Source organism: Scyliorhinus canicula, chromosome 14 (assembly GCF_902713615.1).
Source record: "Scyliorhinus canicula chromosome 14, sScyCan1.1, whole genome shotgun sequence".
In the NCBI taxonomy this organism is placed as follows: Eukaryota; Metazoa; Chordata; class Chondrichthyes; order Carcharhiniformes; family Scyliorhinidae; genus Scyliorhinus; species Scyliorhinus canicula.
In genome coordinates, this window is record NC_052159.1 from 17,781,759 (window position 1) to 17,807,616 (window position 25,858).

At 47.3% G+C, this 25,858-nt stretch overlaps 1 protein-coding gene across 3 annotated transcripts; it reads left to right on the forward strand.

The window, feature by feature from the left end:
- Window positions 1-9,840: 9,840 nt before the first annotated feature.
- On the forward strand, window positions 9,841-24,972 carry LOC119977598 (P2Y purinoceptor 8-like). 3 transcript variants are annotated; one of them, XM_038818722.1, is made up of 3 exons: window positions 9,841-9,907; window positions 19,193-19,285; window positions 23,254-24,972. In XM_038818722.1, exon 3 carries the CDS (start codon window positions 23,313-23,315, stop codon window positions 24,312-24,314), a length of 1,002 nt encoding a protein of 333 aa, XP_038674650.1. In that variant the 5' UTR covers window positions 9,841-9,907; window positions 19,193-19,285; window positions 23,254-23,312; the 3' UTR covers window positions 24,315-24,972. The 3 variants fall into 3 exon arrangements, with proteins under 3 accessions (XP_038674650.1, XP_038674649.1, XP_038674651.1); XM_038818721.1 differs by lacking the exon at window positions 9,841-9,907 and adding an exon at window positions 10,121-10,180; XM_038818723.1 differs by lacking the exons at window positions 9,841-9,907; window positions 19,193-19,285 and adding an exon at window positions 19,536-19,578.
- Window positions 24,973-25,858: the final 886 nt, after the last annotated feature.

Sequence of the window (25,858 nt, forward strand, 5' to 3'; positions counted from 1 at the left end):
AGGCAGGCTGCAGAATTGCTCAGGGCTGTGAACTGCTTTTAAAACAGACAGGCTACAGAATTGCTCAGGGCTGTGAACTGCTTTTAAAAGAGGCAGGCTGTAGAATGGCTCTGGGTTGTGAAATGAGTTTAAAACAGACACACAGCAGGTTTACGAGCAACACAGACCAACCATGACCCCCCCCCCCCCCAGCCCAGGGGTGGCCCCTGACTTGTCCCCCTCACCAACCCCCCCCAAACCCCGGCACCCTTGAACTAACCCCCCTTCACAGCTGTCCAGCGGTAGCTCTCCCCTTGTAAACTGTGGTGGTGGGCGGAAGATTCAGTGAGGCCAGAACATCTGACTTTAAACTCGCGAATGATAGTAAAACTGATTCAAATCAGGATCTGACCCTTCCTGGGTGTGAATCTGATCACGCCATCGGGGAAAATCGCGTTCCGAAATCGCACCAGAGCAAATTGTATTTTTGGCCTCTCGCGATATTTAGTGGCTACCCGTGCCAAAGCCAAAGCCACCCGTGCCCAGGGTGCCTGAGACCATGAGGAAGCTGCCACATTTTTCTGGGGAAGGCTCCTCACAGGATGTACAGTCACCCTGCCACGGGTAGAGTACCAGCAGCGGTGAGATGGGACCCTCATTTGGCAATGAATTGGCCACTTAAGGGGCCTCAATTAGCTTTCACTTCTTGAGCTTTCCCAAACTCAACTTAATCGATGGCAGAGGGGGGTGGGGGGAGGGGGGGGGGGGGGGGGGGGGCGAGGGGGGGGGGTGTAATTGGTAACCCTGGCCCCAGCCCCTCCCATCACAATTCTGGAGGAGTAGGTCTGCCCACCAACCTGAAGGAACATTGAGTAACACTCCTGCCACTCTGCAGTATGCAGGTTAGACTTGGATTGTATATCAGCGTCACGCCCAGGAGCTCAACCATTTACACTTGAACTGCCTGAGGTAGCTTCTGCCAATCAGATAGCAAGAGAAAAATACCAGACCCTGCGGTGCCTAGTGCCAAGCATCCAAATCTTATTGAGACAGGCACAACCGACGCAGGCTGGTCGCGTTGCCTGACATTCACTTGCCAAAGCAGATCTATGAGAGAGCTGGAGTCTGGAGTGCTGTCATGGTGGTTAAAGGACACACGGCAAGGACACCCTGAAGGCTTCAGTTTGACATTAACTTTTAGTCCTGATATAAGCTCGCCCAGGATTGCTGCGTTTGGCACAATCAAATTTAAAATAGTGCAGCCTCCTTCGAAAGGAAACGCATATCAGAGGCAGAGACAAAGCACAAGCAGAGGAAATCCTGAGGCAGCAACTCATCCAAAACTCAGTCATCTGCAGTATCCTGTCTTATTTTCAGTGTAACCTTCTGGGCACAGATTGGCCTTATCAGTCACCTACATGCCCACCAGAACTCTCCCACCCACCGCGGGTGATGAGCATGGTCATCTTTCCCTGTAAGCCCGAATAGGAATAGGAGAGAAGACAATTCTGCAGCCGTGCCCCAGCCTCCTCCCAGAGGGAAAGGGGGACAAAATTCTGTTCGATCGTATGTGGTTCTGGTTCATAAAATGGATACGTCGAAAGGCTCAAAAGTGCGAAAATGATTTACAAAGCTGCCATCAAAATTGAAAGGATGGAACTATCAGGGACGATGGAGAAGTCTTTATCTGGGAAAAGAGAAGATAGAAAGGAGACCCACTATTAGAGGTTTTTAGAGTTGTCAACGGAGGTTGGGAGGGTGGTTGCTAGGGTGAATGTCTGAACAAAGGATGTTTCCACTTGTGAGTGAGTCCAGAACGAGGAAATATAAGATCAGTGATAACAGATGAACTAAATAATCTCTGAGGAATTTCTTCACAGAGAGACAATGAAACTCACTGCCATGGGGAGTGGCTGAGGGACGTGGACAAGATGTAGTCAAAGAGAAGCTTGCTGTACACACCACGAGATAAGGGGAGGGGTGGGTTTCAAAGTGATTATTTCTTTTTAATCATTCACGGGAGGTGACATCATTGGAAAACTCATCCCTAATTGACCTGGAAAAGGCGGTAGTGAGCTGCCTTCTTGAACACAGTAAGAAGTCTTACAACACCAGGTTAAAATGCAACAGGTTTGTTTCAAATACGAGCTTTCGGAGCACTGAGGAAGGAGCTTAAAACAAACCTGTTGGACTTTAACCTGGTGTTGTAAGACTTCTTACTGTGCTCACCCCAGTCCAACGCCGGCATCTCCACATCATGCCTTCTTGAAGGCAATGGATTTGGATTTGTTTATTGTCATGTGTGCCGACGTACCAGTGAAAAGTATTTACCTGCGAGCAGCTCAAACAGATCATTAAGTACATGAAAAGAAAAGAAAAAGAAAATACATAATAGGGCAATACAAGGTACACAATGTAAATACATAGACACCGGTATTGGGTGAAGCATACAGGAGTGTCGTATTAATCAGGTCAGTCCATAAGAGGGTCGTTTAGGAGTCTGGAAACTATGGGGAAGAAGCAATGGAGTGGCTTCCTCCACCATTTTAGGAGATGGTTCTGAGTAAACCACATCGCATATAAGCCAAGCTGGCTAAAGGCAGCAGATTTGCTTCCCAAGGGTTATCAGTGAACCAGGAGGATTTACTTTAACATTTTGTTGGGTTTTTTTTGTGAGGGCCACAAAGAATCCAGCAGGAATTTGTAGAAAGTAACTTTGTTTACAACAATATGTACACAGGGCCAGTAGTTCACTATCGGTTCCCTCTCTAGCTGGTACCGCACTGGCCAGTTCTATTTAGACAGCTGCACTGCCAATGATTACCCCCCCCCCTGCCCACCCCGCTCCATCAGTGGAGGGGGGGGGGGGGGGGGGGAGCTCATATTACGCAAGGATTCATTGGGGAACCAATTGTTCCCAGCCAATAGGATCCAGGCTATAACAGTTTTGCTTAAGCAAATTTAAACTCATGTCACCAGATATAGCTGAGTCCTCTGCATCGCAAGTCCAGTAACTTAACCACTATCCTAATACACTCTCTCACTTAGGTAAAACCCCATATGAAATGTAATATCAGCATAGAGCAGTTGGGGAGAATGGCCACTTTCTGGGTTGCACATTCAAAGCCTTAAGAAAGTAACACAAAGGATCTCTGTCACTCAAATGTCGAAAATAGGGCTGAGATTATGCTGCATTCAGTATGACTGTACATGCTGGTGATTTCTTAACCTTTATAAAGCGTTTTCTTCAGTCCCCTTTTGAAAGTTGAATCTGCTTCCACGCCCTCTCAGGCAGCATGTTCCAGATCACAGCAGTTTGCCCAGCAAAATTGCAACTTTATTCTTTGCTAGTGAGTTTAAATCAAAGGGGCCGGATTTTCAGCAACCCCGCCTCAAAGAGAGTTTTTGCACTTCCGGCCTGCCATTGGCCGACGGCAGGATCTTTCACTTCCATCGCTATAAATGGGGTCTCCCGTTGTTCGCACCCTCTGACACCGGGGAAACCATGGCAGCGGATCACCATCGGCAGCACCGGACGATCCCACAGACGGGAAGGGCCGTCAAAATCCCACTCTACGTCTCTGACTATCGACCCTTATGCCAATGAAAACACTCTTTCATTATTTACTGTGTCAAATGCAGGCGATAACGGTGTTATTACTGCTGGAGTTGCGGGTTACACACACAATCCAACAGTCCTCCCAGTCAGGAAAAAAACAATTTGCTCCAGTATTCTTATTTCCCAGTTTTTATTCCCCTCCTGGAGATGGCCATTGGAAAGGGGGGGCAAGTAAATTAGAGTGTGTTGTGGATTGTGGAGTTCAGCCACTGGCATGAGAATGAAAGTTGCCACAGTTCCCCGAGGACAATAGGCTGCTCTCCCCTTTGAGAGCTGACTGGTGGTGAATTAACCTGAGGGTTGCCACATCTCAGGCGAGGGGGCGAGGTTGAGAAGGCGGGGCCTTCATGGATAACCCCCAGCCAGTACGAGAATCGAACCCACGTTGTTGGCATCGCTCCGCATCACAAACCAACTGTCCAGCCAACTGAGCTAAACAACGAGTGAACATTTGCCAGGCGCTCACTGTCTCAGCCCAGGTATGAAGCAGGGACATTTGGACGGCAGACCCTCTACCGTCTCCAGAGTAGGAACGCAAAGAAAGAAGATTTTTAAATGTAGGTTAAGCAAAGCAAGATCTGCCTTTTTTTTCAAAGCGTAACCCTGAGTACATGCAGATTGGGAGAGGTACGATTGCGGTTTGAGTCATTGAAACAATGACTGTGCTCACGTCGCTGCGGCAACTGCCCAGCACTGAGATCGTGTACAAGCTTTAAAGGTTCACCGTTCAGAAGCTGAATCTCTCACACAAGAAATTAAATTTAGCAACAGAAATCGACCTGCCAGCGGAAAAATTGAGACCCAGATTTTAAAAAAATTACAGTATGAGAAACCCCAGGCCGTGAACACAGCAAATGCCATGAAAGACTGAGAATTCCCTTAATAGAATGAAAGATTAAAAAGATGAAATTACGTACCTTTATCAGCCGTATTATTGCGTCAAGTTTAACCAAAATGCCAGCTGGAAAGCTCATGGGTTAGTGGTGCCTTCCGTTTTGACACTCCATCCCATTTTCCTCTCCATTGCAACTCCAATGTATCTCCATTTGTTTCATAGTTCACATTTATGCCACCCAAGTGCCAGCAATGACCACCTCCATGCATTGTTTAAAGGAGACCTCAGCTAGAGCAGTGATGGGCAACCTAGACAAGTGAGTGGGTTGTATGAGTGGCCCTCCTTCCCCTCAGCGGGCTGCAAGATTGAAATCCGGCATGTCAGCTTACTATCACCCTTGAATAAGAGCGAATACGTTTAGTACACGCTGAACATTTCATAACAAGTTGTAAAAGATGCTTAATCATTCATATATTAATAGAACCATCATCCACTTCAAGTGGTAAGACCAATGGTATATTTACGCTTGATTGGAGCACGGCTCTCACTGTCAATGTTGTCCTCACATCACTTGCTTTACATGCATATCACTTCAGTTATACTGGTAGGAAAATAAATAACCAGATGGAAACTGGCGGAATGCGGTAATTCTACCTCTGGACGAAAATCAACAATATCTCTTGAGGGCCGCATTCATAAGCCTGATGAGCCACATGTGGCTTCTGAGCTACAGGTTGCCCATCACTAAGCTGGAGGGTTGCAAAGATACACTTTGGGGTGGAATCTCCTCTATGGGAGCAGAGTTCCCGATGTGGCAGAGAATCGAGTGTTGGATAAAAAAGGGAGCATCGCTTTGGAGCGAAGCTCAATGTTTATAAACATCTGGCTATGATTGTCAGGTTGCCCCCACATCAAAAGTAGCCAAGTGCAGGGCAGCACGGTAGCACAGTAGGTTAGCCCTGCCACCTCACGGCGCCGAGGTCCCGGGTTCGATCCCAGCTCTGTGTCACTGTCTGTGTGGAGTTTGCACATTCCCCCCCCACCGTGTTTGCGTGGGTTTCTCCCCCACAACCCAAAGATGTGCAGGCTAGGGGGATTGGCCACACTAAATTGCCCCTTAATTTGAAAAAATGATTTGGGTACTCTAAATTTATTTTTTTAAAGTAGCTAACTGCTTTCTGCTGAGAATAAGGGGATGTGAAAGCACTTATCCCCTAGATTTTATAAACATTTCCATTAGCTTTCCAGCAGGATAGTGAGATGCATTCAAACATGAAGGGAAAATGAAAATAAACATTCCAGACACCTGACTGTCTGGAATCTATAACCCTATCAGTTACAGCCTACTAAAAGCTATTTATTTTTGAAAGTGAGTAGAAGCCTCACAGATCAAAGGATCGGAGGGGGTGTAAAGCCCCTGTTTTGGCTGTCTATGAAATAACAGCTGGTGGTTTCAACACTTCTGTCTGAGGTAGCAGGTGTAAGGGACTGGTGAGTGAACAGGCAGTGATTTTTTACTGTTTCTCCCTGGACTACTCTTTAGCTTCTGGGGAGGGGTGACAGTTGGGGGCGGGAGGGTGGTCTCTGATATGGGGGTCTCTAATTATTTATTTATATGACAGACATCATAGGATCAAGACCAGGGCCGGGATTCTCCCCTAACCAGTGGGACGGGGGTCCCGGCGTGTTGGAGTGGCGTTAACCACTCCGGCATCGGGCCACCCCAAAGGTGCGGAAGACTCCTCACCTTTGGGCAGCACGGTAGCATGGTGGTTAGCATAAATGCTTCACAGCTCCAGGGTCCCAGGTTCGGTTCCCGGCTGGGTCACTGTCTGTGCGGAGTCTGCACGTCCTCCCCGTGTGTGCGTGTGTTTCCCCGGGTGCTCCGGTTTCCTCCCACAGTCCAAAGATGTACGGGTTAGGTGGATTGGCCATGCTAAATTGCCCGTAGTGTCCTTTAAAGTAAGGTTGGGGGGTTGTTGGGTTACGGGTATAGGGTGGATACGTGGGTTTGAGTAGGGTGATCATTGCTCGGCACAACATCGAGGGCTGAAGGGCCTGTGTTCTGTGCTGTACTGTTCTATGTTCTATGTTTACGGGCCAAGCCCTCACATTCAGGTGCTAGGCCCGCGCCAGAGTGGTTCCCACTCCGCTGGCTGGCGTGAACGGCCTTTGGCGCCACGCCAGCCGGGGCCGAAAGTACTTCGCCGGCCGGCGTAAGTCTGCGCATGCGCCGGAGCGTCAGCGGCTGCTGACGTCATACCGGCGCATGCGCAGGGGAGGGGGTCTCTTCCGCCTCTGCCATAGTGAAGACCATGGCGAAGGTGGAAGAAAAAGAGTGCCACCATGGCACAGGCCCGCCCGCCAATCAGTGGACCTCGATCGCGGGCCAGGCCACCGTGGGGGCACCCCCCGGGGTCAGATTGGCCACGCCCAGGACCCCGCAGTCCGCCCGCGCTGCCAATCCCGCCGGTCAAGTTGTTTAATCCACGCTGGCGGGAGAGGCCTGTCAGCGGCAGGACTTCGGCCCATCGTGGGCCAGAGAATGGCTGCGGGGGACCCGCTGACTGCCGCGGGGTGCCCACCGACCGGCGCGGCGCGATTCCCGCTGAATCTCGGGGGGCAGAGAATTTGGGACACGGCGGGGACGGGATTAACGCCGGCCCCGGGCAATTCTCTGACCCAGCGGGGGGTCGGAGAATCCCGCCCCTGGAAAGTAAACTCACCATCGCAAAGAATGAATACCGTACACGTAGGGAGGTTGTGTTGGCTTTGGAGGGGCCAGAGCCTCCTACCCAAGGTCAACACCTCCACCCCATCCCCATAACCCCATAACCCAGTAACCCCACCCAACACTAAGGGCAATTTATCATGGCCAATCCACCTAACCTGCACATCTTTGGACTGTGGGAGGAAACCGGAGCACCCAGAGTAAACCCACGCACACACGGGGAGAACGTACAGACTCCACACAGACAGTGACCCAAGCCGGAATCGAACCTGGGACCCTGGAGCTGTGAAGCGATTGTGCTATCCACAATGCTACCGTTCCAGGGTTTTGATACAGTGACAGTAATGGTGCGTGGCTGGGAGGGGGTGGTGATCCCATGCGCCTGGTAGGTGGTAGAGGTTACGGGTCTAGAACATGCTATCAAAGGAGATTGGTGCATTGCTACAGTGCTCTACTTGTAGATGGTATGCAGTGGTGCCACTGTGAGTCAGTGGAGAAGGGAGTGAATTTTTAAAGTAGAGGATGCGGTGCTGGTTTGCCCTGGATGGTATCCAGATCCTTGAATGCCACGAGAGACACATTCATCCTTGCAATGGGAGAGTATTCCATCAAACTTCTGACTTCTGTCTTTTAGATGATGGACATGTTTTGGGGAAACAGCAGTGAGTTACTCCCCTAAGAATTTTCAGTGTCTGATCTGCTCTTGTAGTCGGAGTATTTATAAATCTGGTCCAGTTCAATTTCTGATCAATGGTTATCTCCTACGATGTTCGTAGTGAAGGCTCAGTGATGGCAATGCCATTGAATGTCAAGGGAGATGGTGAGATTCTCTCCTGTTGGAGGTGGTCATTGCTGGCACTTGGGTGGCATGAATGATCAATTGTGAGGACAGGTTGCAAACTTGGTTTGAGATTTCCTTGAGGTTAGAAAGCTGAGGGATGATCTAATTGCGGTGCTCAAAATGGTAAAGGTGCACAATAAGATAAAGGGATACAGAGGCGATCTTGTGGCGCAGCGGGTAGCACCACTACCTCTGAGACAGAAGCTCCAGGTTCAAGTCCCACCCCGGGACCTGAAGGTCAAGGAAGGTGCGTTCATCACGCAGTCAAACAGGCAGAATCCTTCCACACATGCCAAAGGCTGGTGGTAAGAGTGAGAGAGACTCCTGGTCAGCCAGGCTTGATGTGGAGAGGCTTCCCTCAAGCTAAAAGCCTCCAGCGGCAAACTGCCGACCTGTTCCAGGAATTACAAGCCACGGAAACCACACAAACGTCTGCCTTAGTTCACCATCAGGTGCGGGAAGAGAACTGGAGAGAGCTTCGGAGAAAGAAAATCATCTTTCAGGGGAATCCAAATACAGTGAGTATAATCGTCAAATCAGAGCTCGTAGGAGCAGCACATTCTCACACAAATGGCCGGAATTGGTCATTCAAAGATCATGGCTGCTGGATCAATCAATAAAATTCAATGCGGAGATTGATCTATTTTTGTTGGATCAGGGAATGAGGAACATGAATCATTGGGTAAGCTGAATTCAATTATTGATCACCCATGATCTGACTGAATGGCACAGTAAGCTTGACCAGTTAAATGGTCAGCTTCCATTCCTGTAGTCGAGGACACATCTTTCAGATGGGGCAGGCCCGCAGTTGGAAATGAAGGGTTGACTTTTCATCCCAGGGGCCTGATCTGAACGCCAGGCTGAATCCCGACTCTGCAGCTCGCAAGGCCAATGGGAGGGCCCAAGGCTCCGGGCGGCCTGTTGGCCTTCCATCAAAGGTGGGCTCTGTTGCAGGAAAGCAAGAGGGCATCTCAAGTTGGAGGAACCCTCAAAATGCTTGCAGATGGTAAAAAATATACTGTGGCCACAGTCACCAGTTTATCATTGGAGAGGGGGAGCCCCGCTGCAGGATGGCCTATGCATCTGGATTAGTCTGAAGGTTCTGGTGCTCACAGTCCAGTCTATCAATCATGCTACCTTGCAGGATATACCTCTGCTGGAGTTCCCAGGTAGCTGCCGCTCTCGTCCTTCCAGATGGTAGTGGTCGTGGGTTTGGAAGGAGCTGGGAAAGGAATCTTGGTGAGTTCCTGCAGTGCATCTTGTTGATGGTACACACGGCTGCCATTGTTTGCCGGTGGTGGAGGGATTGAATGTTTGCCAAATAGGTGGACTGCTATATCCTGCACTGAGGACCAACCCTGGCAGGTTGGGGTGGGGCCCTGTGATGTCTCTTCCGGTCATTCCCCCCCCCCCCCCCCCCCCCCAGCACTCCCCACTTCTGCTAGGCCCGTGACCATCCTTGGGTCACGGTCACTGCTGCTGGCCATCCTCGCAGCTGGGGCCTGAGCTTATTTTAAATGCTCCAGAACTCTCCGAAGCACACCTCAAGATGGAGGTGGATTCATGTTGTGTCGAAGGCGGGTGGGGCTGCCTTCCTGCTGAAGCTGCAGGCATTCTGATTGGGCCACCTTCCCCGCCATCTTGAACTGGGCAGGCCTGCAGGTGTTAGCTTGATTGTGTGCTTCCCAGGCAGGTCGCTCAGGCAGGCTGGCGGAAGGCAGAGCGAGGGACGGGACGTGGAAATAGTCCTAACTCAGGCGTCATAACCAAACAGAAGGATCTGCCTTCATGGAGCTGGTACAGGACCAATGTGCCCAGTGGTCATCTTCAGAGCCGTTCGATTCTATCTCGCAGCACTGGACCTGCGCAGGGCACATTGCCGCACCTGCAATCATTTCAGCAGTAAGCGTCATTTTTTTTGGTTTTGAAGTGAATGAAAAGATGTTGAACTCCTTCTGGGAGATGCAAAGTAGAGATTTCAGACCAAAGTGATTGAAGACTGAATGCTCTGCAGTGGGCTGCAGCTGGCTGACTCGTTGTGATGCTGACCTCACAATGAGGAAAGTTATGTGGCTTGCACTGTCATATCCTGTGGGTTTTCTGCTCTGGCTTGTACCTACTTTCCTCATTGTGAGGTTCCAAACAGCACATGTCATCAGCAAACTGCCTCTTCAGGTAAGCAGCAAAACTACTCTTCTGTGATCGCTAACTATGTGGTATTAACGGTTATCATCCTTTAAATTTCTCTGAGAACTGACTGGATTCTTTACAATGTCTCTTAGAGCTAACCCCAGCATGAATGACCGAACAGCAGCAGCCAGTGGCAAAGAAAGGCAAATAGGAAGGGACTAACATGCTATTATATATATATATATTTTAATTCCAGCCCTTTCGAAACTGCTTGCTTTGTTCTGTGAAAGGTCGCTTAAATTCAACGACGATTTTCACAACTTGAAGACAAGTTGGGTTCTAAGTATTTTGGGGGGGTTGCAGTGCACATTTTTACAATAAAGCAGTTCAATGTGAATTTGAGTAATAAGAAAATAATGGAAAAGCAGAGTCTGTGGCAGACTGCCCATTGTGGACAAGGAGAGCGGAGGGGGCTATAATGAGTCAAAATATGAAGGCGTGGGTTACATAAACTAGACCAAACGCTCAAGTACAGAAGGTGAAGTGGTTATTTAATTGAGGCGTTTAAAATTATTGAAGGAGTTGATGAAGTAGATCCCGAGAAACTGTTTTCCCTGCGGGAATCCAGCACAAGAAGTTCAATTTTAACATTTGAGACAGGCCATTCAAGGGCGACTCCCGGATGCGCTTTCACTGCCTGAAAGGGCAGTGGGGGTAAATTCAACCTTGCATTTTGAAAGATAATCAGATAAACCCCCAAGGGAGGTGGGTGGGTGGGTGGGGGGAGGAGGGGGTGGGATTTCACGGCTACAGGGAAACATCAGGGGAGTAGCACTGACTAACTTACTCTTTCAGAGTGCTGACACGGGCTCAGCAGGCCGAATGGCCTCCTTCGATGCTGCGACCATTCTCTGATTCTGTGACATGAAAAGAAAAGGCTAGAAATACTCAACATGTCAGGCAGCATCGGTGGAGAGGGAAACAGAGTTCGATCTGTGATCTTTCAATGTTTCGCTTTTCTATGATAGAATCAAACTTAGATGAGAGGAGGGCAAAGGCATGGTAGCTAAATTTACAGATGATGTAAAGATAGGTAGGAAAATGTGTTGCGAAGTGGACATAAGGGATTTGCAAACAGGCATCCATAGAATGGAATCCACAGAATCCCTACAGTGCAGAAGGAGGCCTTTCAGTCCATCGAGTCTGCTCCGGCCCTCCAAAATAGCACTCTGCCCAGGTCCATTTTTTCCTCCTATGTCCATAACCCCAGACATTTAGCATGGCCAATCCATCTAACCTACACGTTTGGACAGTGGGAGGAAACCGGAGCACCCGGAGGAAACCCACGCAGACACGGGGAGTCCACACAGACAGTCACCCAAGGCTTGCATCGAACCTGGGTCCCTGCCACTGTGAGGTAGCGGTGCTAAAGAAGTGAAATTATTCACCTTGGCAAGAAGAATACAAAAAGCAGAGTATTACTTAAACTGAGAATAACTGCAAAATTCCAAATTGCAGAGGGATCTAGGTGTTCTCGTGCATGAGTCGCAAAGAGTTAGCATGCAGGTACAGCAAGTAATTAAGTAGGCAAATGGAATGCTATCCTTTAGAACAAGGGGACAGGCAGTGGCAAAGTGATGTTGTCACTGGGTTCGAATCCCACCATGGCATATGGTGAAATTTTAATTCAATAAAAATCTGGAATTAAAAGTCTAATGATGGCCATGAGGCCATTGTTTATTGTCGTAAAAACCCATCTGGTTCACTAATGCCCTTTAGGGAAGGAAATCTGCCATCCTTACCTGGCCTGTATGTGACTTCAGATCCACAGTAATGTTCTCTGAAAATGGCCTAGCCACCCAGTTCAAGGGTATTTAGGGATGGGCAACAAATGCTGGACCCGCCAGCCACACCCATATCACCATAATAAATAAAAAGAAAAACTGAACATAAAAATAAAGATGGTTCAGTATCTAGGCAACTGATGAGACCACATCTCGAATACTGTGTGCAGTTTTGGTGAAATGAAATGAAAATCGCTTATTGTCGCAGGTAGACTTCAAATGAAGTTACTGTGCAAAGCCCCTAGTCGCCACATTCAGGCGCCTGTCCAGGGAGGCTGTTACGGGAATTGAACCGTGCTGCTGGCCTGCCTTGGTCTGCTTTCAAAGTCAGCGATTTAGTCCTGTGCTAAACCAGCCCCTTATTTAACGTCCTTATTTAATGTGTTGGGGGCAGTTCAGAGGAGGTTTATTAGATTGATATCAGGAAAGGTTGGGCAGACCCGTTTGTTTCCACTGGAGATTTGAAAAATGAGGAGGAAATTGATTGAAGCATTTAAGATCCTGAACAGTATTGGCAAGGTGGACGTGGAAAGGATGTTTTCCTCTTGTTGGTGAGTGCTGGGGGCAATGTTTTAAAATTAGGGGTCACCCTTTTCGGAGAATATTTTCCTCTGAGGGTTGAGCAACTGGAACTCTGTCTCAGAAGGCAATGGAGGAGGGGGGGGGGAGGGGTCACTGAATATTTTTAAGGTGGAAGGCAGATAGATTCTTGTTAGAAAAGGGAATCAAAGTTCATCAGGGGTTGAGGGGAATGTAGAACTTAAAACACAAACAGATCACTGATCTTATTAGATGCTATTTCATACGTTTGTCAATTTATTTTGTTTGATTATTTCCAAGTAGATGTACCGCTGACTTAGGTCAAATTTTACAAAGCTCTGGTCGCTGTATTACAAAAGGCTATAGAGAAGCTGGAGAAAGTACTCAAAGAACGTTTAGAAATTAGGCCAGGAAAGATTTTCAGGAAAGATTGACAGGTTGCAACACATTTCTCTGGAGAAGAAAAGATTGAGAAGCAACCTGATAGACTGTTTGAAATTATAGAGGAGATAGACACAGAAAATATTTCCATTTCGATCGGATTCCAAAACCATAAAACTTAATTACTTTTAAAACTGCAATGGAACTTTCCATTAATGGAGAACCCTCTTTACTCAAAGGCTAGCAGAATGTGATACTCGTGGAGTGGCTGAGGTGATTCGCGTAGATAGTAAGGGAAAGCCAGATTTACGCATATGAGGCTGATGAGTATTGACTAATGCGCTGATGGGGTGAGGTGACGTGAGGTGGGAGGGACCTCATATGCCACACAAATTTCAGCATACATCTGGGCCAAATGACCTGTTACTGTACTGCGGAATTCTATGGGTGGGATTTTACAGCTCTTCCAGCCAGGGCATCTTCCGGTCCCACTGAAGGTGACCACCCCCCCCCCCCACGGGTGGGACGAGCGAGCCACCCAAAGTGCCATAAACACCAGCGGGACTTAAAGATCCTGTTGACAGCCACCTCCGGCACCAGAAACCATGCCATGGCGAGGCGGGGCCGAGAAAACCCTACCCTGTGCAAAAAGGGTCATTCTGCTATGCTCAATAATAATGAGAGCTTGCATTTATAAAGTGCCCCTAATGTGGCAAAATATTCTGATGCCCCCCATAGGCACGTAATCAGACAAGAGAAACTGAGCCACATAAGTAGACATTAGGACAGATCACCAAAAGCTTGATCAGATTTTAAGGAGCAAGTGAAAGCAGGAGAGGAAACTAGCGGAAAAGAACGTGAAGAAAGAAATTCCGGAGCTCAGGACCAAGACAGCTGTAGGCACAGCTAGCAATTAAGAGGGTGATGAAAATCGAAGAAGTATATGACGCCAGAATTGGAGGGGTGGGGCGATGGGTGCAGTTGTTGTGAGGCTGTATAGTTGGTGGAGGTAAGAAGAATAAAGAAGTTGTAACGTCCTGGAGGGATTTGAAAACAAGGATGAAATATTGCTCAGCTGTTCTCTCAAGCTAGGAAGGCAAAAAGCAACAGAATAAAGAAGTGCAGAGAGAATAGGAATTCAGTGAAGGGAAAAAGCGCAGAGGAGCAACACGTTACTGGAATGCATGTGTATTAATGTGCGCTGTGCTTACAATAAGTTTGATAAGTTGGAGGCTGAAAGTTATATGAGGTAGTTTATGTGATGCAGTAGCTGCAACAGAGACTTAAATGTGCTCAAACATGGTCAGGTGGAGGAATTAAAACAAAATTGGCAGAAGTGAACTAATTTGCCTAATATAGACTGGGGTATGAAACATATAAAGGGCAAGGACGATGAAGAATTTGTGAAATAAACACAGGAAAACCTTCTTACCCCAGGGGTAGTGAAGTATATTGCAGTGTGCAAGGATCTGGATAACGGTGAGCATAATATAAATTTGTTTTAAAGTAGTTATCGGAAGAAAAATCAAAGATGAAAATGCTTGACTGAAAGAGAGATGGTATTAATTGTTTGAAAAGGGATCTAGCACAGATGGACTGGAAACAAACATGGTTAGGGAAGATGTAAAAAATAAGCAATGGCAGATCTACGAGACAGACGTATTTCAGATACAAACCAAACAAGTACCCAGAAGAGGGACGTTGGGTCATTCAAAAACAGAGCTCACTGTTTGATGAAGGATATACAGGTTAAACTAAAACTGAAAACAAAAATTTTTTTTGACAAATTTTGGGTACAGAATACCGTCAAAAACCAGGCAGAATGCAAATAGTGCAAAGGAAAATATATAACTGCAAAAAAGGCAGACAGAAGATTATGAGGTGACATGAAGGGGAGCTGAATAATGTTTTGATCAATGTATAGAAAATAAAATAATGATTAAAGGAACATTGGAATCAATTAGGGACAAAACAATAAGCAGAATGTTGACTTTGCATCCGTCTTCACAAAAGCGAATGAAGACTATTGGGAAGTAGAGACATTGTATTGGATAAAATAGCTAGCAGGAAGTGCCTGCTGTGTCTCAGTTGGTAGCACTGTTGTCTCTGAGTCACAAAGTTCTACATTCAGAACCTGAACACCTGTTCAAGGTTGAATACAAATATCAAGGTAATGTTGGGCACTGAGAGTACATTACAACAGTGACAATTGTTACAATTCTGAAGTTTGTAAAATGTTGCATTTTGGGACTGCAACTTTAAATTTGGGGTAACTGAAGGGGGTTCATGATATCTGCCTAACAATGCGCTTGGGTGGTTTGATTGTTAGAGATCAAATGGATGCTTACATTGTTGTTACTGAGAAGGAGTTGCAAGGTAATTATGCTTGGAGATACTGGCTGCAGTCTCTGAGTTTACAATTCATAAACTCTGAATCTCCCAAAGTCCCAAAACGTTGTCGAAGGTATTAGGCTGTAAACAGTTATGCTGTAAAACTATCAATTTTCATTTAAAAAAGTTGAGGTTAAGGATAGCTAATCAGCATCTACCTGAAGGAAAGGTTAATGTGTTTCACATTATCGTGGGGAAAAGGGCAAAGAAAACCACTTTTTGAGATTAGGTTACAGGCTTCCCTAAAAATGAATGACTCTCAGACAGGCAGCGACTTCCTGTGCAGTCAGCAAAGGGAAACACTGTTCAGCTTTGCAAGTTACCTCAGCCAGATATGGGAGGGAAACAGTCTCTTGTTGAAGAGACGCATCCAGCAGCTTTCTAAGGAGTCCAGGAAATTTGTCCTGGCTGGGCCAGGGGGAAGAAGAATCATTAGAACAAGTTTTACTGGTAGTGGTGGATTTAAGAAACTCCTGAGACTGTCTAAAATTAGTACTCCATGAAATAGGCATATGCAAATCCATTGGAAACTGGGAGCAACAATGGAATATTTTCCGTAAGGAATTTTACGTAATTTTATTTAATTTTTTGTAATTTTATGGCGAGTGCATAGTGCACACAGTGCAATGATCCTTTTAGTAGTTAAAAGAATAAGTTGCTTACAAAAAGAAAATAGTGTTTAGTCAATGGTGCTTTTTTAGTCATTTGAAAATGAAAATCGCTTATTGTCACGAGTAGGCTTCAATGAAGTTACTGTGAAAAGCCCCTAGTCGCCACATTCCGCCGCCTGTTCGGGGATCGAACCGTGCTGCTGGCCTGCTTGGTCTGCTTTAAAAGCCAGCGATTTAGCCGAGTGAGCTAAACCAGCCCCATTGTTGCAGTAAATGTTTTAAAATGTTAAATCTTGCCGTGGATGTGTCATTCTTTCAGCTAGTAGCGGGAAGATTGGATCTCTTTTGAAAAGATATTAGTCTTCAAATGTACTGCCCTGGCTATAAAGTGCTCAGATATCTGTATAAAGGCAGGACTTTGTTTTAATAAATTGTTGTGGGGCGGGCGGGTCACTCAAAGGTAATAAGCCACTCGGTCGACAGGAATGGGATGCATGTTAGGTAATGTAACACACAACGGACATCTTTGAAAAATAGCAACACTTAGAATTAAAGGGATGTTTATAACTTCAAGAGACATTTGATAAAGTATCACACAACGGACATCTTTGAACAATAATAATGCTTAGAATTAAAGGGATGTTTACAACTTGGATATGTATTAGTCAAAAGGTGCAGTGCAGAAACAAATAGATACTTTACAAGCTGCAACAATTTACACAGTTGAGCTCCCCCAGGGTCATAATTTGAATCATAGCTTTTATTATTAAATATCTCTTTTTGTCAGCCACTAAATGTTTGCCCCTGCTCCCTCTCTGTCTCTCCGTGATATCAGGGTCCTTAAATCTTTCTTTATCCAGGGATGCTGCTGAGAATTTTCAGCAGTTTCTGTTTGTTTTTCCTTTATTCATTTCCTGTGGGTGTAGGCATAGCTGGCTGGCCCAGCATTTGTTGCCCATCCCTAATTGCCCCAGAACTGAATGGCTTGCTAGGCCATTTCAGAGGGGCAGTTAAGAGTCAACCACATTGTTGGGGTCTGGAGCCACATGTAGGCCAGACCAGAGAAAGGGTGGCAGATTTCCTTCCCTAAAGGACATTGGTCAACCGGATAGGTTTTTATGGCAATCGATGATAATTCCATGGTCACCGTTACTGAGACTAGTTTATATTCTAAATTTTATTAATTGAGCTTGAATTGCACCAGCTGTTGTGGTTGGGTATCTCCCCCACCCCCTCCCCAAGAGAATTAGCCAATTAGCCTGGCAGCTCAGACCCTTCAGCATAACTATATAATACCTCCATACTCCCAGAACGCCTTGAATCACTGCAATTCGCATACCGTCGCAACCATGGACTTTTGAACCATAATCTTCCCATGAACTTAATGATCTGTTGAGCTGCTCACAGAAAATTACTTTTCCCTTCACCTCGGTACACGTGACAATAAACAAATCCAATCCAATCCAATCCAAATCAGTGATGAAGGACCAGTGTTTTCCAATGAGGAGATGCACATTTCAAAAGTTAATCTTTTCTTTCCCTTTTTCTCAAGCAAGGCACGGTAGCACAGTGGTTAGCACAGTTGCTTCACAGCTCCAGGGTCCCAGGTTTGATTCTCGGCTTGGGTCACTGTCTGTGTAGAGTTTGCGCTTTCTCCCCGTGTCTGCGTGGATTTCCTCTGGGTTTCCTCCCACAGTCCAAAGATGTGCAGGTTAGGTGGATTGGCCATGCTAAATTGCACCTTAGTGTCCAAAAAGGTTGGTGGCGTTACTGGGTTACGGGGATAGGGTGGAGGTGTGGGTTTCAGTAGGGTGCTCTTCCCAAGGGTCGGTGCAGACTCGATGGGCCGAATGGTCTACATCTGGGGTGAAATTCTCCGACCCCCAGCAGGGTCGGAGAATCGCCTGGGGGCGCCTAAAGTCCCGCCCCAGCCGTGGCAGAGATTCTCCGCCACCCAGGAAGTGGCGGCAGCGGAATCTCGCCACTCCGATCGGAGAGGCCCCTGTGGTGATTCTCCGGCCCGGATGGGCCGAAGTCCCGCCGCTGGGAGGCCTCTCCCGCCGCCGAGGTTTAAACCACCTCTGGAACGGTGGGCTCAGCGGCGCGAGCAGGCCCCCGGGGGGCGGGGGGCGATCGAACCCCGGGGGGTGCCCCCACGGTGGCCTGGCCCGCGGTCGGGGCCCCCCGCTCAGACTCCGGGCCAGTGGCCTGGCTGCTCTATGTTCTTCCGCGACCGCCACGGCCTCCGCCATGGCGGAGGCGGAAGAGAACCCTACACGCGCATGCGCCGACAGTGACGTCAGCGGCCAGCTGCCACTGACGTCACTGCCGGCGCATGCGCGGAACGCGAAAGCCTTTTGGCCAGCCCCGCTGCCGGGGGCGCCGGTTTTTTGCGCCGGTCTTCTGGTGGCAACTGCTCCGGCGCGGGGCTGGCCCCCAAAGGTGGGGAGAATTCCCCACCTTTGGGGAGGCGCGACCCCTGAGTTGTTGGCGCCACTCCCCTACTCCGGCACCCTCCGTCACGCCGGGTAGGGGAGAATGCCGCCCCTGGACTGTAAATTCTGTGATTCTAAGTGTCATACAAGTCTCTGGGTGCGATTTCCTGTATCTTCCCACTGGTGGGATTTTCCAGACCCACCAAAGGCGACCCGTTCCCCCCCCCCCACCGTCCCCACCGTGAAAGGTTCCCAGATGGCGGGACGGCCAAGCCATGCAAAACACCGTATACATTGGCAGGATGGGAAGATTATACTGGAGGCCAACGACGAGCCACCCGAAGACACGATGCACGGAAGGGCGGGGAAATCCTGCCCTTTGCATGGGAAGGTTTATACTGTTGAGACTTAAGCACATAGAACATAGAACATAGAACAGTACAGCACAGAACAGGCCCTTCGGCCCTCGCTGTTGTGCCGAGCAATGATCACCCTACTCAAACCCACGTATCCACCCTATACCCGTAACCCAACAACACCCCCTTAACCTTACTTTTAGGACACTACGGGCAATTTAGCATGGCCAATCCACCTAACCCGCACATCTTTGGACTGTGGGAGGAAACTGGAGCACCCGGAGGAAATTCATGCACACACGGGGAGGACGTGCAGACTCCACACAGACAGTGACCCAGCCGGGAACCGAACCTGGGACCCTGGAGCTGTGAAGCATTTATGCTAACCACCATGCTACCGTGCTGCCCCTATGATCTACGCTGACACTTCAGTGCAATATTGATGGAGTGTTGCCCTGTGGTAATCATTAATGATATTGATAATTATTATTAATTTTAGAACGAGAGCTCAGAGTGAAGATCTTTAAAGTTGAACAACGTGTCTCATCAGGTAACCTTTCAGTCGATGGGAGGATGACAAGAAGACTATGAGGTAATTCAAACTTTTCGTTGAATGCAAAGAGAAAAATAAAAGTTTTAGAAATTTAAAAATGGTGCCTTGATCTCTTCCTGCACAGGTGCATGGAGCTCGTTAATTCAGAAAGTGGGACGAAGTGCGGCCTCGGTGGGGCGCTCCTCACCCCATCCCAGAAATGAAGCAGAGTCCCATTTAATAGCGGGGTCATTGCCGGTGCTGCAAGCCCCAGGAAACACCCAGCTAAGCGCGCCTGACATGGAACGCTGTATCATTTCCGTTAAATCACACTCTTGAGCATTGCTGGCAAGGTGACCATTTGTTACCCATCACTAATTGAGTAAACCCTTTGAGCTGCTATGTTGAGTTGCTGTGGTCCATGTGGTGGCGTTGTATGTACAAACTGCTGTTTGGGAGGGAGTTCCAGGATTTTGACCTAATGATAAATGATATAATTCCAATGTGTATGATGGGGAGGGGAACTTGCAGATCCAATGTGCCCACTTTCCTTGCCCTTCCAAGCGGTGGAGGCCACGGGTTTAGGTGTTGCTGTCATAGCATCCCTGGAGAGTTCCTGCAGAGCATCGTGTAAGTGGTGCACACATAGTGCAATGGTGGTGGAGGGAGTGAATGTTCAAGAGCATGGATGGGATGCTATTCAAGCGGGATGCTTTGATCTGGATGGTGTTGAGTTGCATTCATCCCAGCAACTTTGTTTGTGCTCTGAGAGTCATTATGGTCTAGCATGCACCATCTCAGAGGCTGCTGAAAGCAGATTCAGTAGTAATATTCAAAAGGGAATAGGATAAATACTCGAGTAAGACTTTATGTTTACTAGTTTGAGCAGTCATACTGAATACTGGTCATGCTCAATCTCAAACCGATACTTCAGTAGAACTCTCAGTATTTATCACTAAAATGCTTTCAGGTCTATTTTCAATAGTCTAATGCCATCATTGACAGAGATTTAAAATGTTAGTCTGCAGCTCAGAAACCATTCAGCCCCAATATGTATGCTCCACATGAGCATTTTTCCCCACATTAATGACCTCTTCCCATCCTATCCGTGTATCATCCTGGTCCTTTCTCTCACACAAACCTCAATTGCATTTGCTCCATTGCCTACAAATATCTCACAGTAACCACTTTCATATTTCCCTGTGTCAGGAAATTCTTTATTCAATCAGTTGCTGGCTACCTTCTTTGTCTGCTCCCTTGCTCTGAGCCGACTAACAAGTGGGAAACTCTGGGTTGAATCTCGTCAGCCACACAGAGTTTGCTTTGGAGGTAGGGAGGATGGGGAATTTCAGAAGGTCGCAGGTCAGCTCAGTTCCCTGACCCCACAGCCGGGGCCACTTTTACCTTGACTGATTTTAGAAAACGTCAGCTGTGTCTTGAGGCACGTTCGGCACTGCCCACTTCCACTGACGTCTGAGCCCACATCTCCTGCAGGGGTGGCCAGTTGCCCACGGCCTCTGGTGCTCCGATTGGCTGGATTGTCTGTGCAGGATCCTGGGCAAGACTTTCCCCAAGACACCTCTATCATAGATTCACAGCATCATACATAGCAGCAGGAAGCTACTCAGTCTATCCTTCCTGTTCCAACTTCTGAAAAGATCCAAAAGACTCTCCTGTCATTTAACTTTTTAATCCGAGGTCTGATTCCCTTTTTTAAAAATTGCTTGTTCTTTGTGTGGCAAAATAAATTAAATTGCAGCTGTTGGATGTTGGTTGTTGGGGCAGGGGGGCAGTGATGCACATGATACCCACATGCTTTGCAAATAAATGATAAATGACTGCCAACACAAGATACTTAATGCTGATCAGAAGATGAAAGGGAGATGAACATCTTATCTGCCAGGGTCGTTAGATGTCAGATCACTTACCGCACCAGGAAACAATCATTTACAGTAGACAGGATGTAAAGTGTTATATTGCCAAGTCAGCCTGATTTAAAACCCATGCTGAATGTGTCTGTGTACGTCTTTGTGTGTCACTGTGCAGAGCTGTGTTTTCCAGCTCCTTGGCATAACTGAGTAGTATAGTAAGAAGTCTTACAGCACCAGGTTAAAGTCCAACAGGTTTGTTTTGAATCACTAGCATTCGGAGCACTGCTGCTTCCTCAGGTGAATGGACAGGTAGGTTTCAGAAACATATATGTAGACAAAGTCAATGATGCGAGACGATACTTTGAATGCGAGTCTTTGCAGGTAATTAAGTCTTTGCAGGTCCAGATGGAACAGGTTAAAGAGGTGTCTCAAGCCAGGACAGTTGGTAAGATTTCACAAGCCCAGGCCAGATGGTGGGGGTGAATGTAATGCGACATGAACCCAAGGTCCCAGTTGAGGCTGCACTCAAGTGTACGGAACTTAGCTATAACTTGGCTATCCAACGCCGGCATATCATAGGGTGATCATAGGGTGATCATTGCTCGGCACAACATCGAGGGCCGAAGGGCCTGTTCTGTACTGTACTGTTCTATGTTCTATCTCGACATCATAACTGATAGTGGCATTGAGATTTGACCAAGTATGGGAGTAAAACAAAAGAGACTTTAACCAACTGGAATAAAACAGCACGGGAAACGTAACTACTGAGGGAACAACATTGCTATATTCCACGGAAATCAAATCTAATATTTCCCTTTTCTGCTGTCACTTGACTCTGCTGTGGACTGCAGTCAGTATACCCCCACTCTGCAGGGCAGACTTTAGCCATGATGCAGAACCTCACATCTAAATGAGCTGCCCATGGAAATAATGGATGCATTGGTTGTCACCTTCCAAAATTCTGTAGATTCTAGAACTGTCCTAGTAGATTGGAGGGAGAAAACAGGGAATTATGAATTGGTTAGCTTACCATCAGCTGGAAGGAAAATGCTAGAGTCTATTATAAAGGATGTGATAATTGGACACTTCGAAAATATCAATGGGATTAGACTAAATCAACATAGATTTACAAAAGGGAAACCATGTTCGACAAACCCACTGGAGTTTTTTGAGGATTTAATGAGTAGAATAGATACGGGAGAACCGGCGGATGTGGTTTACATAGTTTACATAGAATTTACAGTGCCGAAGAAGGCCATTCGGCCCATCGAGTCTGCACCGGCTCTTGGAAAGAGCACCCTACCCCCTACCCAAGGTCAACATCTCCACCCTATCCCCATAACCCAGTAACCCCACCCAACACTAAGGGCAATTTTGGACACTGAGGGAAATTTATCATGGCCAATCCACCTAGCCCGCACATCTTTGGACTGTGGGAGGAAACCGGAGCACCCGGAGGAAACCCACGCACACACGGGGAGGATGTGCAGACTCCGCACAGACAGTGACCCAAACTGGAATCGAACCTGGGACCCTGGAGCTGTGAAGCGATTGTGCTATCCACAATGCTACCGTGCTGCCCCGTGGTGCATTGGATTTTCAGAAAGCTTTTGATAAAGCCCCACATAAGAGGTTAGTGTGCAAAATTAAAGTATATGGGATAATGGGCAATACATTGGCATGGATTGAGAATTGGTTAGCAGAGAGCAAACAGATGGTAGGGTATAAATGGATCTTTTTGGAGGTACAGGCGGTGAATAGTTGAGTCCATCAGGGATCAGAGCTTAAATCCCAGCTATTCACAATATAGATCAATGATATCGAAGAGGGAACCAAATGTAATATTTCCAATTCTGTTGACACGCGACTTAGTGGGACTGTAAGTGGTGAGGAGGATGTTATGAGGCTTTGCAGTAATTCAGACAAGTTGGGCGGGATTTACTGGCTGTTCACGCCGGCGGGAAATTCCGGTCCCATGCCGGTGGGAAATTCCGGTCCACAGGTTTCCCGTGGAATAAACCTAAGCAGCAGTCAATAATTTAGCAACTAGATTTGAGCTTTTGATGGATAGGTTTTTATTGAAACTATTGGTTTTAAGTGTGATTAACTTGTATTCAGTTTCTTAGTATAACTAACTCTAACTTTTACTCGCTGCAGTTCAAAGATAGGCCATTGTGATTCCTCAAGTGACCTGTGAGACTCGTGGTGATATCGACATGGAAACCAACGCAACAAACCTGACGTTGGACAGTGAGACCCTGGAGATGCTGGCCAGCAATGTGATCAAAGTCACCCTTCCCACCATTTACGTAGCAGTCATCCTCATCAGCCTGCCTGGCAACGGCATCTCCCTCTGGCTGCTTTGCTTCCGCACACGACCAAAGACGCCTTTAGTCGTCTTCATGATCAATCTGACCATCGCTGACATCTTGCTGTCCTTTTTCCTCCCCTTTCAGATTGCTTACCACTTGAATGACAATAACTGGGCTTTTGGCAAGAGCCTCTGTACATTCCTCACCACCTTGTTTTACGCCAACATGTATTGCTCCATTTTGACCATGACTTGCATCAGTGTTGAGCGCTATGTTGGGGTGGCGTACCCAATATGGTACAAGCAAGGGTGGAACAGATGGCATGCTGTGACAGTCTGTTGTGGGATTTGGACAGTTTTAATCATTGTTTTATTACCCTTAGAGTACAGTGATTTAACGTTTGAAGTTAAGCAGCTCAACATTACGACTTGCTTTGATGTTCTTAAAAGAAACATGCTTCCCAACACAGAAGCCTGGGGATTGTTCCTCTTCACCCTATTTGTGCTCCTCTTCCTGATCCCATTTACGATTACTGTCATATGTTACACTCTGGTAATCCTAAAGCTGTCCCAAACCTCTCACAAAGAGCACAGTGAGAAGAAGAGAAGAGCTGTTTATTTAGCCGCTACTGTGCTCTTGGTTTTTGTCACATGCTATGCCCCCAACAACATAACTCTCCTGATTCACATTATATGGAGACTTCAGTTCAACTCAGGGTGCTACACAGCATACAAGTTGACCCTGTCGCTCAGCTGTTTAAACAGTTGTCTCAACCCATTTGTTTTCTTTTTCGCGTCAACAGAGTTCCAAAAACATTTTCACCGTTTAATAGGTCGGAGACAGTCGTACAGTCAAAGGACAACTGTAGAGTATTCGACTACAAAATCCGTCTCCTTTCAGAGGTAGTAAAATGCCCAGTTGTACCAAGGGACCAAATCCAATGTTCAGGAAAACCCCCCAAAGGATCTCCGCGATGACCTATAGATTGCACCCCACCTGTAACTGCATAGGGCATGAAGGCTGGGAAAGACCTTGGTCTACATTCAGTTAGTCCATCTGAATCAGGATAGTCCTCCATTGCACTCTAACTGGTTTCAGCTTCAAGGATTAAGGAGGGAAAGATGAGGTAGGATTTTGTTTTTTGATTGATGGCATCTCCTGGAAAGCTTCTCTCACAATGTTGTGAACAGGATTAAAATTGGATCTGGGCTCCATGATGAATAATCTGACAATATTTACTGTCTAGGTTCACTTACGTAGAATGGATACTTGGGTGAAAGATAAGCTCATATGTTCTGAAAGTGATTACGTTAGTGCAACGCCAAAAGGAAATTAATGTTATTGGCAGGAAAACTCTGGCCGTTTGTTGGCGGCAGAGGCATTCTCTGGTCTCCCCGGTACCGCGTCCCCTACCCATGGGTTTCCCGATGGCATGCGGTAGCTTTAGTGGGAATTCCCATTGACAGCAGCAGGAGCAGATAATCCCACCGCCAGTAGGCAGCATGCCGCCCCCTGCCACTGAGACACACGCCGCTGGGAGGCCAGAGAAATGAAATGAAATGAAAATCGCTTATTGTCACGAGTAGGCTTCACTGAGGTTACTGTGAAAAGCCCCTAGTCGCCACATTCCGGCGCCTGTTCGGGGAGGCTGGTACGGGAATTGAACCGTGCTGCTGGCCTGCCTTGGTCTGCTTTAAAAGCCAGCGATTTAGCCCAGTGTGCTAAACCAGCCCCTGCCATCGTCTTTTATTGGCTGGTGCAGGTATTAACTTCGCTAGTTTGGTACCATCAATTCTGAAGGTCTCATCGCACTAAAGAGCGTGAGGCCAACATTGAGGAGAGCTGCATCATCAGAGGTTAATTTTTTACTCATGGACGTTTACAGCATAGACGGAGGGCATTCAGCCCATCTTTCCCTGCCAGTCAACAAAGATCTGACAACACTTAATCCCATTTTCCAGCACTTGGTCCACACAACAGTACCAGCTGCTCAGTTCTCCTGCACACTGGGGTCGGTCTCAATGGTCAATCCGATAACAAAGTCCTCTGTGCACATCTGAGCAATTAACCAAATAGCTCCAACCACTGCAACCCCAACGGTTCCCTCGCTCTTGCTTTATGGCTTTTTTGCTCTGGTCTTGTGCCATATAAGGCCAAACCTGCGTTCAGTTTGTTTTAATTGCTTTTTCAAATGACATCACTGTTCATCTCCACGTGTTCTTCAGATGCGCCCGGGCGCAACGACATTTGAAGGTCATACTTGAGGTACCATAGTCAGCATGACTCCTCCTTGCTATCTCCAACACCATTGGTGGGTGTAGAGCTGGGTGAAAGCGACACATGTGCTGGCCCCTCCACGAAGCTCAGTCTGTTTATCTTCCCTGATACGAGCCCACCCACAGTTTTTCTTTTTGCAGAACTTGTTGATTCTATAAAAGCTGTCACTTGAC

Excerpts from the sequence above, each read along its gene's own strand:
- LOC119977598 (XM_038818722.1), top strand. The coding sequence starts at position 23,313 with ATGGAAACCAACGCAACAAACCTGACGTTGGACAGTGAGACCCTGGAG.